The 11,997-nt window shown below is 48.0% G+C and overlaps 1 protein-coding gene across 1 annotated transcript; it reads right to left on the reverse strand.

The window, feature by feature from the left end:
• Positions 1-2,890: 2,890 nt before the first annotated feature.
• On the reverse strand, positions 2,891-9,197 carry LOC142803750 (uncharacterized). Its single transcript, XM_075889622.1, has 8 exons — positions 9,068-9,197; positions 8,027-8,156; positions 7,722-7,897; positions 7,205-7,264; positions 7,074-7,133; positions 6,903-7,007; positions 6,734-6,847; positions 2,891-6,437 (listed from the first exon to the last, which is right to left on the reverse strand). The coding sequence occupies exons 2-8, from the start codon at positions 8,140-8,142 to the stop codon at positions 4,276-4,278; spliced, it is 2,793 nt and encodes a 930-aa protein (XP_075745737.1). The 5' UTR covers positions 8,143-8,156; positions 9,068-9,197; the 3' UTR covers positions 2,891-4,275.
• Positions 9,198-11,997: the final 2,800 nt, after the last annotated feature.

The raw sequence follows: 11,997 nt of genomic DNA on the forward strand, positions 1-11,997 counted from the left end.
GACTTCAGTTCGCGGGGTGAAACGGGAACGTCTCGAACTGCCTTCTGGGAGAACCTCGTATGTGACATCGCTGAGACGTCGTACGACCTTGTAAGGACCGAAGTAGCGGCGAAGAAGCGGCGAAGAAGCTTTTCTGAACGGCCACGTTGTCGGATAGGGGTCCACACCCAGAGTTCATCACCAGACTTGAAAATAACTTCACGGTGACGAAGATTGTAGCGGCGTGCGTCTGCGGTTTGGTGATTTTGAATACGGTGACGAGCAATTTGACGGGCCTCTTCTGCACACTGCGCGAATTTGGCGGCATCGGTGCGGTATATTCCTAAGTTGTCGGGCAGGAGCATGGCGTCGAGCATCGTCGTGACCTCGCGACCGTGGACTAAGCCAAAAGGTGTGAAACCGGTACTTTCTTGAACAGCAGTATTATACGCAAAACTTACGTAGGGAAGTATGGCGTCCAAGTTCTTGTGATTGATGTCCACATACATTGACAGCATGTCTGCAATTGTGTTATTGAGTCGTTCAGTCAGCCCGTTTGCTTGCGGGTGATAAGCCGTTGTTTTACGATGTTCCGTGCCACTTAATCGCAAGACTTCCTGCAGCATTTCTGCGGTGAAAGCTGTCCCATGATCAGTTACGACGACAGCTGGAGCACCGTGGCGTAAGACGATGCTGTTCACGAAAAATTGGGCGACATCTGCTGTGGTTGCTTTTGGAAGCGCCTTGGTTTCACAGTAGCGTGTTAAGTAGTCGGTAGTGACCACAATCCACCGGTTTCCAGACGAAGACGTGGGGAATGACCCCAGCAAGTCCATGCCAATCTGATGAAAGGGCGCCTTTGGTGGGCCTATTGGTTGCAGTAGTCCCACTGGTCGTAAAGGTGGAACCTTACGTCGCTGACAGTCGCGACATGTGCGAACGTAGTGCTTCACAGTCTTTGCGAGACGTGGCCAGTAGTAGGAGCGTTGAATCTGTTGCAGCGTGCGCGTATAGCCGAGGTGTCCGGACGATGGCTCATCATGACACGCACGTAAAATGTCACCACGAAGCGTAGTTGGCGCAACAAGCAGATACATAGCTTGTGTAGGATGAAAGTTCTTTTTGTAAAGCACTCCATCGCGGAAACAAAAGGAGGATAGCAAGCGTGCAAAGCTTCGAGGAGGGTGGGAATTGCGTCCTTCCAGGTAGTCAATGAGCGGAATGAGCTCCGAGTCGTGACGCTGTTGCTCAGCCAAGCGGGTTGCTGATACGGCAGAAAGAAAAGTGTCGTCGTCTTCAAGGTCAGTGTTGGCATTTTCGACCGGTGCACGTGAGAGACAGTCAGCGTCGGTGTGTTTCCGCCCAGATTTGTGGACGATGGTGACATCGAAATCTTGTAGCCGAAGGCTCTATCGTGCTAGACGACCTGAGGGATCTTTGAGATTTGCGAGCCAACAAAGGGAATGGTGGTCGCTAACTACCCTGAATGGGCGGCCACACAAAGATGGGCGGAACCTTGTTATGGCCCAGACAACAGCGAGGCATTCCTTCTCAGTTGCAGAATAGTTTTTCTCCGCTGGGGATAACGTTCTGCTTGCATAAGCGATCACGCGCTCTACGCCATTATGCCACTGAACTAATACCGCTCCTAGTCCAACGTTGCTGGCGTCAGTGTGTAATTCCGTGTCAGCGCTTTCGTCAAAATGACCCAGTACAGGCGGAGCCTGGAGGTTTCGGAGGGTGTCGAACGCATGGCACTGATCGGGACCCCAAACAAACGAGACACCGTCTTTTGTAAGCTTGTGGAGGGGTTCAGCAATCTTCAAAAAGTTTTTGACAAAGCGCCTGTAATACGCACAGAGCCCCAGAAATCGGCGTAGGTAACGCTTATTTGTGGGCGCGGGAAAGGCGGCAACAGCACGGGTTTTCTCCGGATCTGGGCGGATGCTGGCATGGCTCACAACGTGTCCAAAGAACTTCAGTTCTTCATATTCAAATTGACATTTCTCGGGTTTGAGAGAAAGCCCCGCTGTTCTGATTGCCTAAAGTACTGCATGAAGGCGTTGGACGTGTTGCTCAAACGTGTCTGCAAAGACCACGACGTCATCAACGTAAACAAGACGTGATTGCCATTTGAGCCCTGTGAGAACCGTATCCATCATTCTTTGGAAAGTAGCCGGCGCGGAGCATAGACCGAAAGGCAACACTTTAAACTCGTACAGGCCGTCGGGAGTAATAAACGCCGTCTTTTCGCGGTCGCGCTCATCCATTGCGATTTGCCAGTAGCCGCTACGTAAATCCATGGAAGAAAAATATTTAGCGTTACGTATACGGTCCTACGAATCATCTATCCGGGGTAAAGGATAAACGTCCTATTCGGTGACCTTGTTCAGTTTACAGTAATCAACGCAAAAACGCAACTTACCATCATTCTTCTTTACTAGCACAACTGGCGAAGCCCAGGGACTGGTTGATGGCTCAACGACGTCGTCCTGAAGCATCTCGTATAGCGTCTTGCTCTTTTTTGCGACACCCTATAGGCGTGTTGTCGGATGGGTCTCTCGGTGGGTTCCGTGATGATACCATAGAGAAATAAAAAAGGTGAAGAGTGGACACTCCCGTAGACCCCAGCGGCCCAATCGACTCTAGCACACCTAGTGGTTGATGAGAGCAAGTGGCTTGCGCTTCCGGTTTCGGTTTCACTGGCGCAACTTTTGAATTACTTTGCATAACCGACGTTTGGCTATGTCGTAAGTTCATAATTTCAGACCACTATTCATCGCCCAAATGGATAGTTTTTGTAGGTCGTTTTGATTTAGCGATTCCCTGTTTTGTTTTGTTCAGTGGTTCGTGCGAATCGGTCGTGACGTAATTTTTATTTTGATTAAGTTATAAAAAAAAGAGATGCAGGTAATGATAATTCACTATCGTTTTATTCATCGCGCTTGTGTTTTTCTTTTGGAACAAGTGATCAATGTATATATCAGTCAAAGAAACAGAGCATCCGCAATGTTTTATTCAAAGGCAAGGTAGAGTATGAGAATATAAAAAGCACAATATGACAAAGGTAGACAACAAATGCATCTCGCCTTACAAATAAATTGTAACAAATATTGTAACAAATACATAGAGAACACAGACAACGCACACATCGCTAGAGTTGGCAGAAGCCGAGAAACTGGTGAAGTATGACACACCGGGCCAGTGGGTAACTAAGGATCTATGGCAAAAACATAGCGCACAATGCTGATGAAGAAGGAAGAAGTGACATATACACAGCAATGAAGTCGCGAATCACGCCTGGGCTTAACTGAAATAATGCATAGAAAAAAAGAGCGCACAGAAACCACACGACACAATATAACAGAAAGGCAAAGGTGCAGTGTGCTGGCTGTGCTTAAGAACAGCTAGTCCAAAATGAAAAAAAGCAGACTTGATGCCTGCTTGTCCTCAGAAAGGTAGGGCTTTGCAGCTTGCTCACTACGTGAAAGACAAACTTTATGCTACAACACTGGCAGGTCTTGTGGCTTTTGTTATGCGTCGCCTTCATCAAAAACTTAAGATCCCAAGTGATTTGCGTTTGGGTGTTGCTGTGACGCTTGCGAGCTAAAATAGATTGTAGTCATCACTTTATCCAGAATTGTGGACTTTAATTGGTGCTACGAGAGCGGTATTACAGGGCTAATAAATAGCAGAAGGAAACCACTTTGGCTCATTATTTTTCACAAAGGCTCTACATCGTACGTTATCACTCACAAGCTATATAAAAATAAAATGGCAGCGTCCGCAGCCCCATCAAACACTACAAGTTTGGGTATTCTTTTGAAAATTTTGATGGGCAAGATGAGGAGGTTGATGAGAAGCTAAAATACGAAAAGCGTGATAACATGAACCGTGCCCACTTCATACTGTGTTCCTTACCCGCTCGAAGACATTTCAACAAGCGGTTTTTTTATCGATATATTACTTGAGCTGGAGAGATAAAGCATACACAGTGACCAAGCGACCCACAGTAAAGTGTACAGTTCGCCCGTATTTGCTACAAAAAATACAGACAGGATGCCCAACATTCTTTTTAAGGTTATGCAAATCACTTCGAGCGAATACACAGTGTTTGTACTCCTCATAGCGGGTAACCAAAACAATGAATGCAACGAAGGAGTGGTTAGTCCAGTTGAACTGAATATAAGCACATAAGACCATAATGAAGTCTGCTGTAACGAAGTAATAACATAACAAAGCTATTGCAGGATTCGGCTCAACTCCAATACTTTAGTGTAAACCCGCCGCTAATTGCTAACCTTTGAACTTGTCAAGCTGCATGCCCGAGATTGAAGACTGGAACCTAACCCTGTCTAAGTTTCGGTTCACAAAACGCACATGCCAACATAAACGAACCCGGCAAAACATTTTCAGAAACTTAGCGCGACACCCAGCAGAGCAGAAATGAAAATCGCCAACACTTGACAGATGGTGATACAAAACATCGCACACTTTCAGGTGATGTGCAGTGGCCTCAATTATGGCAAGAAAGCGAGATTCAAGTTGTTGTACGTATGCAAAAGCTGCTTCTGATGGCACAGTGAGATTCCCAAAAAGTTTGCTGGGGACGTGGTATGCTTTGAGCATTGTGAAATACTGGTGGGTACCCTTAAGCGTCTCACTGTCGTCTTTCAGTAACTGTGGGCAACTGCAACCGTCACATGCATTCCGAAGGAAGTGTTTGATGAGAAAACCAGCTACATAATATGCAGCGGAGTCATCGATAATATGGGAGTGAATGTTTGTCGCAAGTTCAGAGAGATCGTCTAGAGCGGGAAAGTCGTCAGGCTGTGGCTGTGCACACTCCTCATTATCCACAAGAGACGCACTGGTGAGGGAGAATGGCGACAGCTGTTCCTGGAGGAGGTCACATTCATCATCCTCGACATTTCCGTATTCTGACAGCTTGAAGAGTTTTCTTATGCAGATGTGCTTCAGGCCACAAATAAATTGTGCTACATTGGGGTTGGTGTTGCAACCCTGTTTTTGCCTAATGTGGCCAAATATGTTCTCCAGAGGATCCTGTTGAAGCCTGCGTGTTAACAGGTATTCAAAATTGTAATTTTTGGAGAGGTCGTCCCATAGTTGACAAATTGCCTGAATTGTTATTTGCCAACCTACGATGGTTTGTGGTTGACGTCTGCCAACAAACTGCCATGATGCAATCCAGGGAAGCTGGCCTCGGAGGAAGTCAATCAGCTCTGAATCATTTTTCATGATTGCATGCCGCAGCTTTTGCGAAGTTCTTTTTTTACTCGAGCTGTTCAAGGCATCGAAAATCCTGTCCATACGATCACAAAATTGAGCTGTAGTGATGGCCGAGGCAGGCAGCACCTTCGCATACACCATTGCCGTGATAGCAATCGAAACTGATGCACTGAAGACCTGAGTTGCTCTGCTGACCTTCATATTAGAAAAAGGTTTCTGATGAACGTGCCGTTCAGTCAACTTTGGAGCCAATCGCAACCGCAACTCATGTGAGGATTGGTAAAGGCTTACAATGTGCGACCAGTTAACGATGTCATCCCCAATGTATAACTTGTGTGCTTGGACATTATTGCGCGTTGTTTTAATTAAATGCGGAACATCAAAAATGTAATATACCCGCTCACCATTAACTTCAAAAAAAGGCTTTGCTACAGTCACTTTTAGTTGGTTAGCGAGACTTACATTTGAACTGCCCTGGTCACAAATGACTGCTTTCACTGCAATATTAATGCTCCTAAGCTCCAAAATGAGTGACACCAGCAAGTTATGCATAACAGATGATGGTGTTGATGTGTGCCCTATAGTAAAAGCAACCGGTTGAACCCACTTTCTCGAAACACCAACAAGAAGAAAAACCAGTGCTCGATCAGCGATGGTTGAAGTGCGATGAGTGCCATCATCTGTAAAACCCTGGACAACGTCTCTTGAAGCATCATAGTACAAATTCTTTTTGAGTGCTATTTCGTCGAAAACTAAAGCGCACACTCGGTCCCGTTCATTCCAAGCTTGAGTATTTGTTGCAATGGAAGAAAGGATTCCTGGAATTATGCCTGGAGTCATCTTTACATTAGCTAGCCACCTCCTTAATGAACGCCGGGAGGGCAAAGAAAAATACGGAGCCAGAAATCGGTATGCTCGCGGACCTCGGAAGTTTAAGTGAAGAGCGAATTTCTTGAACCACACGGGAAACCGCTTGCCCTTGCATTTGGGCCTCAAGCGAACATGTGCAGAAAGAAGTTTAAAAACCTCCTCGGTGACGTGCGGTCGGATAACTTCAAGGGCCTTCGTAGTCGATGACGGTGCTTGGTGAGGCTGTCTCTGCAGTCTTTTGATAGTTTTCCGCTGTGCTGCTACTTTGGCTTGCAGATGTTTAATGGTTTGCTTGTACTTCATTGATGGAGACATTGTCGCTGGCACACAGGAACGCACTGCAATAAACAAAAAAATTGATGTAAAAGCGAAGAACAACTAATCCCATACGAGCACTTTCCTCGCTCTTTCAGACCCAAGGTGCACAACTTTCTGTGGTACAAAGTTTTCGATTCCACTACCTAAAAACAAACCATTCACAATGTTGACAATGCACAAAAAAAATGAAAATCACTGAGAGCCCACCCTTACATTTTGTAAGTGCACACGTAGTGTCCTTTTGAGGATAGTTTCCTCAGAATGTCCTAAACATAAAATAGCACATTAAAAACTGCTGCAATAAAAGCATAGTCACCATTTTCTCTAAGGCACTCAGGCGTGGAGCTGTTGGCGGAGACGTCTTCTGGAGGGTCTTGTGAAGCTTGTTCAGTGCCTCGGACAATGCTGTCGGAACAATCTTGCGAGCGGCCTGCGGAAGTCTCTATATCAATCCACTCTGGTGTTGAAGTGAACATACAACTTACCGGCCACACAAGTTCCTTTTGTGACAGCTGAACGACTGGTTAAGGTTTTCTCCGGCAAGACGAAATCATCAGAAATTCTTTCACCAGCTACAAGGGAGCTGCCACCTGCAGAGGTTTGGTCAACAGTCAATTTGGGTAAAAAAAAAAAAGAAATCGCGACACTGAACGCACCCTGTTCATCGGGGCACCTCAATGTGTGGGAGCCGCTTTCTGAAGCCTCTACCGCAGGTCCTGAAGAGATGAAATTACGACAATGTGTCAGTAAGAGGCTTATAATAACACAAACTGAAGCTCATCCGCACCTTGCAGTGCAGCTTCTGCAGCCATGTCACAGTCACTACTTGAAGCGACGCTCAGAGAACCTGCATATATGTGCAGTTGGTACAAGTTACAAAGCTTGTAGCATGGGGAAGCTTAAACAGCTCTTTCAAACGCATAAATTGGTCGAACGTGGAAGAAAAGAGACGGCACCAACTAGGAAACAAGTAATTTGTGATTTTTGGAATTATCAACAGTGGCAGCTTTCACTGATGAAAGGTATACGTACATGTGCACTCAGGCTTGAAGATAACGTGAAATAGCCCTTTAAAGTCTTTCAAAACAAGTTGCGCAGGTCCAGAGCATCAAAAAATGACAGAAATGTAAAGCTGCTGTTAGGAAGGTAATAGCCCACAATTCACAGAACTTAAGACTTTCCAAGTGTTACTTCTGTAGTGAGGTTTCTCTATCGGCTACAGAGATCTTCACGGTTAACTGTCGCCACTGATTCAATACAAGTGGCTGCTATTGCACATATTTGAGTTTCAGTCAATCACTTACATGGTGCAGCTGGTTGCACACTGGGAACAGCCATTCTTGTAAGCCTTGTGTGCCCAGGGTCCATGAAACTTTGAGCAGTAAAATGGTCGCTACAAACCCTGTACGTTGCGTACAATAGGCTGGCCGGCTTACTCAGGAGATCATCGCGTCCAGCATACTGCATCCATGCTTTCATCCTGCATTGGCAATGAACTATCAGCTGAAAGGGGAAGTGCTTGAATAGTGATTTTTTATTGTTACCCTCACTTAGCAAGTACGAACAGTAAGCCTACAGACATGCAAACCATACAAAAGCTTTAACACACCTGCCGTCCCGTGGTACGCGGAAGAAACTCGTCCCAGGCTTCTTGTGGGTTCTGCCATTGTTGAAGCACCACGATACACAGCAGTAGCTGCCGTAGCTTGGACCGCCGGACGGCATGGCGTCAGCGCGGTCTGAAAATGTTAGTAAGTGGATGCTTCGCTGTCAAATTACAAAAAAGATATGTGCACGTCATAAGTGTACCAGCAAACCCCTTTGAATGATTAGCTAATCGATGCACAATACAAAACCAGTGATACATCTCTGACCCATAAAACTCTGACTTACAAAGATATACGTCAAGACCACGAACAAAGATCTTCAGAAGTTTCCAGGCCGCTATCCCTTGTAATGCAATGGTATCGCGGCCTGGGAACATTAGAACACCTTCGTGCGTACGCAGTATCAGCAGTACATTGGGAAGAAAAATCGTAGTTGAAATTTGTGCGGTAAAATTATATTGGAAACGTCAAAAAAATTTGTGGGCAGCTTGCACTAGTGGCACAAGGCTAGCGAAGAAACGAAGATGATGGCCACTTGGCTAGTCCAGATTTGCCTCCGGCACACCAAGAATTATTCGTGTTCCGAGCCTTCGGGAAATGCGTCGTGAAGCATGCGAGGCCCAACAAACGCTTCTCAATATTTTGCACCGAGCCTACGACCTAGCTGCCCAGCTATGCTCAGCGCACAGACGCTCGCGTCCGTGGCAGACGCAGCACGCGTCGCCTCGGCTTGACGCCGTGCCGCCTTTTCTATACTGCATACGTTGCACAATGTTCCCGTCTAACCGCCGCATAGAGCCACAAACTTTCTTTTTAGCGAACCTCCCAGTCCTTACAAGCTTCAGAAAAAGGTTACAACTGCGTGAATGACACGCCACGTAAGAAACAAACTCGCACACACGAAGCGCAACGTGTGTGTGTGCATCTTTCTATGTTTGTTGCATGGTGTCTTTTTCGCGCAGGCGTAACCGTTTTCTGAAAAAATGACCCAACAAGACCAACAACATGTCATTCAACAAGCTTCGCTTGAAAACGTGCCTCACCTGTTATCTCACGCTTGAAAACGCCGACGCAGCCGACGTTGACGAAAGCGACGAAAGCTTCTCGCTGTCAGTCATGCATGGGCTTGTCGCTGGGTAGATGGTGTTTATGACAGTACGGCTGAAGAAAAATAATCGCGTAAGGTGTGTTGAATAAATCGTTTTTATGTATAAAGAACAAACCAAATTTGGGCGTGTAATTATTAATTTGTGAAAACAATTCTGTTGCATTGATTATAACTGTGTTTTTTTTGCGCTTGCGCCCTCTGACGTGTGGTGGGAGCACTAGTTCGTTACGTAGTCGTGACGCACTTCCTGAGGCCAGGTTTCGCGGAGTGTCCGCTCTTGTCTTCTTCTTTCTCTATGATGATACGGTGCTGAGCAAGGCGTGTCTGTTTAACCTTTGACGTAGTGGCCAAGCAGTCTTGAAATGAGCCGAGTAAACGCAAAAGGCTTTCTCGTTGAGCCGAAGGTAGTCTCTCGTTTACGCCGAGAGTGCTCACGAAGGCCTCGTCAGGGTGGCCATTCGATGAAAATAAAGCTAACGTGGACGAACCATTGGCATTGGCAAGTTCTTCACAATATGCAATGGCAGGGGGTCTCGTTAGGTGGCGATGTTCGTCGCTGAAGTTCGTGACCAGCAGGTGAACAGGCCTATTGCTAGCTGAATGATTCCTCGGGTAACACAGATTTGTCGTGAAATAAGGAGAGACAAATTGGCCTCTGCAATTACCGCGTCAGACATGTCCTGTCCCAATTCTACTTCGACAAAGAGGCTGCTTCGAGGTGGGAGAGTCAGAGAATCATGGGTAACACGAAGCGCTCTTTTACGGCATTGTGTACTGTCAGTTGCAGCGCAAAAAGGATCTTCGAACGAAACAACTAATTCACGGAGGTCGATGACGGCACCGTATTCACAAAGGAAGTCCATTCCTAGAATGACTGGCCGAGAGCACACGCGCAATACGAGGAAAGAGCCCGCAAATGTCGACGTACGTATACGAATGCGTGCCGTGCACATACCGGTAGGCATCACCAGATGGCCCCCTGCCGTGCGCAGCTGGGGTCCTTGCCATGGTGTGGTAACCTTCCTCAGTTCAAATGCCAGTGTGGCGCACGTTACGGAATAGTCGGCGCCGGTGTCGACGAGGGCGTTGACAGCATGATTGTCGATGAAGACGGCGATTTCGGCAGAAACGATCTTTTTGCTGTCAGAGAACACTGCAAAACCGGAATGGTCCTCGTCTGGTCGTTGCGTCGAATGAGGGTCTTTTACAGTTCGCCGGGCCGCGACTTCACCCCCAGAAGTCGCCGTTCCTAGTTTCCCCTGCGGGGACTTGGTGACCGGCTCCTGAAAGGAGCAGAAGACGATGAGGGCAAACTGGGTGACGTAGACCGGCGAGGCGACGGTGCTCTCGACTGGTGGTGCTGAACAGTCGAAGGTGTTCGCTGGCCCGTGAGATAGGCTTCGATTTCGGGGGGGCGCTCACCGTAGCGCGGGCACCGAGCATCAGGGTGGAAGCCGCGGAGACCTAGTTGCCGGTATTGACAGTTCCTGTATACGTGACCCGCTTCGCCGCAGTGATAGCAGAGCGGACGGTTATCCGAGGTGCGCCACGTGCTCGCCTTGCTACCACTTTGTCTTGAGGTAGACGGCAGATAGGTGGGCGTGCTCGGGAACCTTGAGCCGAGAAGCGGGCTCGAAGCAGTGGCGTGTATTGACTGCATAGCGTGGTACCTGGGCCGCATAGCAGGATCTGTAGCCGGTGGCGCAGGAGATCGCAATGCCGCTGCGTATGTCAGGACTGGGGCCTCGGGAATCGGTGGTGCGATTGGAGTCAGGGGTGTGACGGCTTGCCGGACTTCTTGTCTGATTACATCCGCGAGGGCTAACACAGGTTGATGGGATCCCACTGCCTGAAGCTGTCGCAGTTCGTCTCGAACAATAGTTCAAATAAAGTCTGCTAGGGCCTGTCTCTCGCTGTCAGAGCCGATAGAGCATGCGGTGGCCGGGATCTGGCTTTCGTATTGTGACGACCGCTGCTGCAGCGTACGTTCCATAGTGGTCGCCTCACTGATGAACTAGGCGACTGTCGTTGGTGGATTGCGCACGAGCCCTGCGAAAAGCTGTTTTTTCACTCCGCGCATCAAATGCCGCACCTTCTTTTCCTCGGGCATGGCATGGTCCGCGCGCTTGAAGAGCCGAAGCATGTCCTCGACAAACATGGATACTCGTTCGTTCGGCCGCTCGTTTCTGCAGGATATGGCTTGTTCAGCCCTCTCCTTCCTCTCGGTGTTCCGAAAGGCGTCACGGAGCTGACGGCTAAACTCTTGCCAGGTTGCAAAGGAGCCCTCGTGGTTCTCGCGCCACGTCTTCGCAGAATCTTCCAAGTAGAAGTAAACTCGGCGCTGCTTGCGAACATCGTCCCATTCATTGATACTGGCAACCCGATCAAAGTGGTCGAGCCAGTCATCAACATCCTCGAAGATGTCTCCATGGAACGGCTTTGGTGTCTGTGGCGGATGAAAAACATGGGCGAGAAGAGAACCATGGGCATCGCTGGTTTGGACCGCCTGGCTTGTCATCGGAGTTGCCATCTTTCTGGGTGTCGATGTCAAGGGACCAAATTAAGGGGGTAACCCACGCAGGCGGCAGCTGCTTCTTGCTCTGGGAGATGTAGCTGTCTTCACGATGGCCGTCACAGCCGAAGTGAACGTACCCAGCGTCTCCACCAGTTATGTCGCGAGCAAAAACAAGACCTGAAGCCAGGAGTTCACCCGAACCAGAGCAACGAAAATGTTCTCTTCTTCGAAGCCCAAAACAGGTATCAGCCACAGCGGCTCGTTCATCAATGGTGGCACTATATTATTATTCAGTAATTATTTGTTGTGAAACCTATCCCTGGCATATACTAATAGTATTGCGAAGAAAA

Source organism: Rhipicephalus microplus, chromosome 3 (genome assembly GCF_043290135.1).
Source record: "Rhipicephalus microplus isolate Deutch F79 chromosome 3, USDA_Rmic, whole genome shotgun sequence".
NCBI lineage: Eukaryota > Metazoa > Arthropoda > Arachnida > Ixodida > Ixodidae > Rhipicephalus > Rhipicephalus microplus.

Excerpts from the sequence above, each read along its gene's own strand:
- LOC142803750 (XM_075889622.1), bottom strand. The coding sequence starts at position 8,142 with ATGCCGTCCGGCGGTCCAAGCTACGGCAGCTACTGCTGTGTATCGTGG. Across the intron at positions 7,898-8,026 it reads CGCGTACCACGGGACGGCAG|GATGAAAGCATGGATGCAGT; the intron begins GTGTGTTAAAGC and ends TTGCCAATGCAG. Across the intron at positions 7,265-7,721 it reads TGTGCAACCAGCTGCACCAT|GTTCTCTGAGCGTCGCTTCA; the intron begins GTAAGTGATTGA and ends ACATATATGCAG.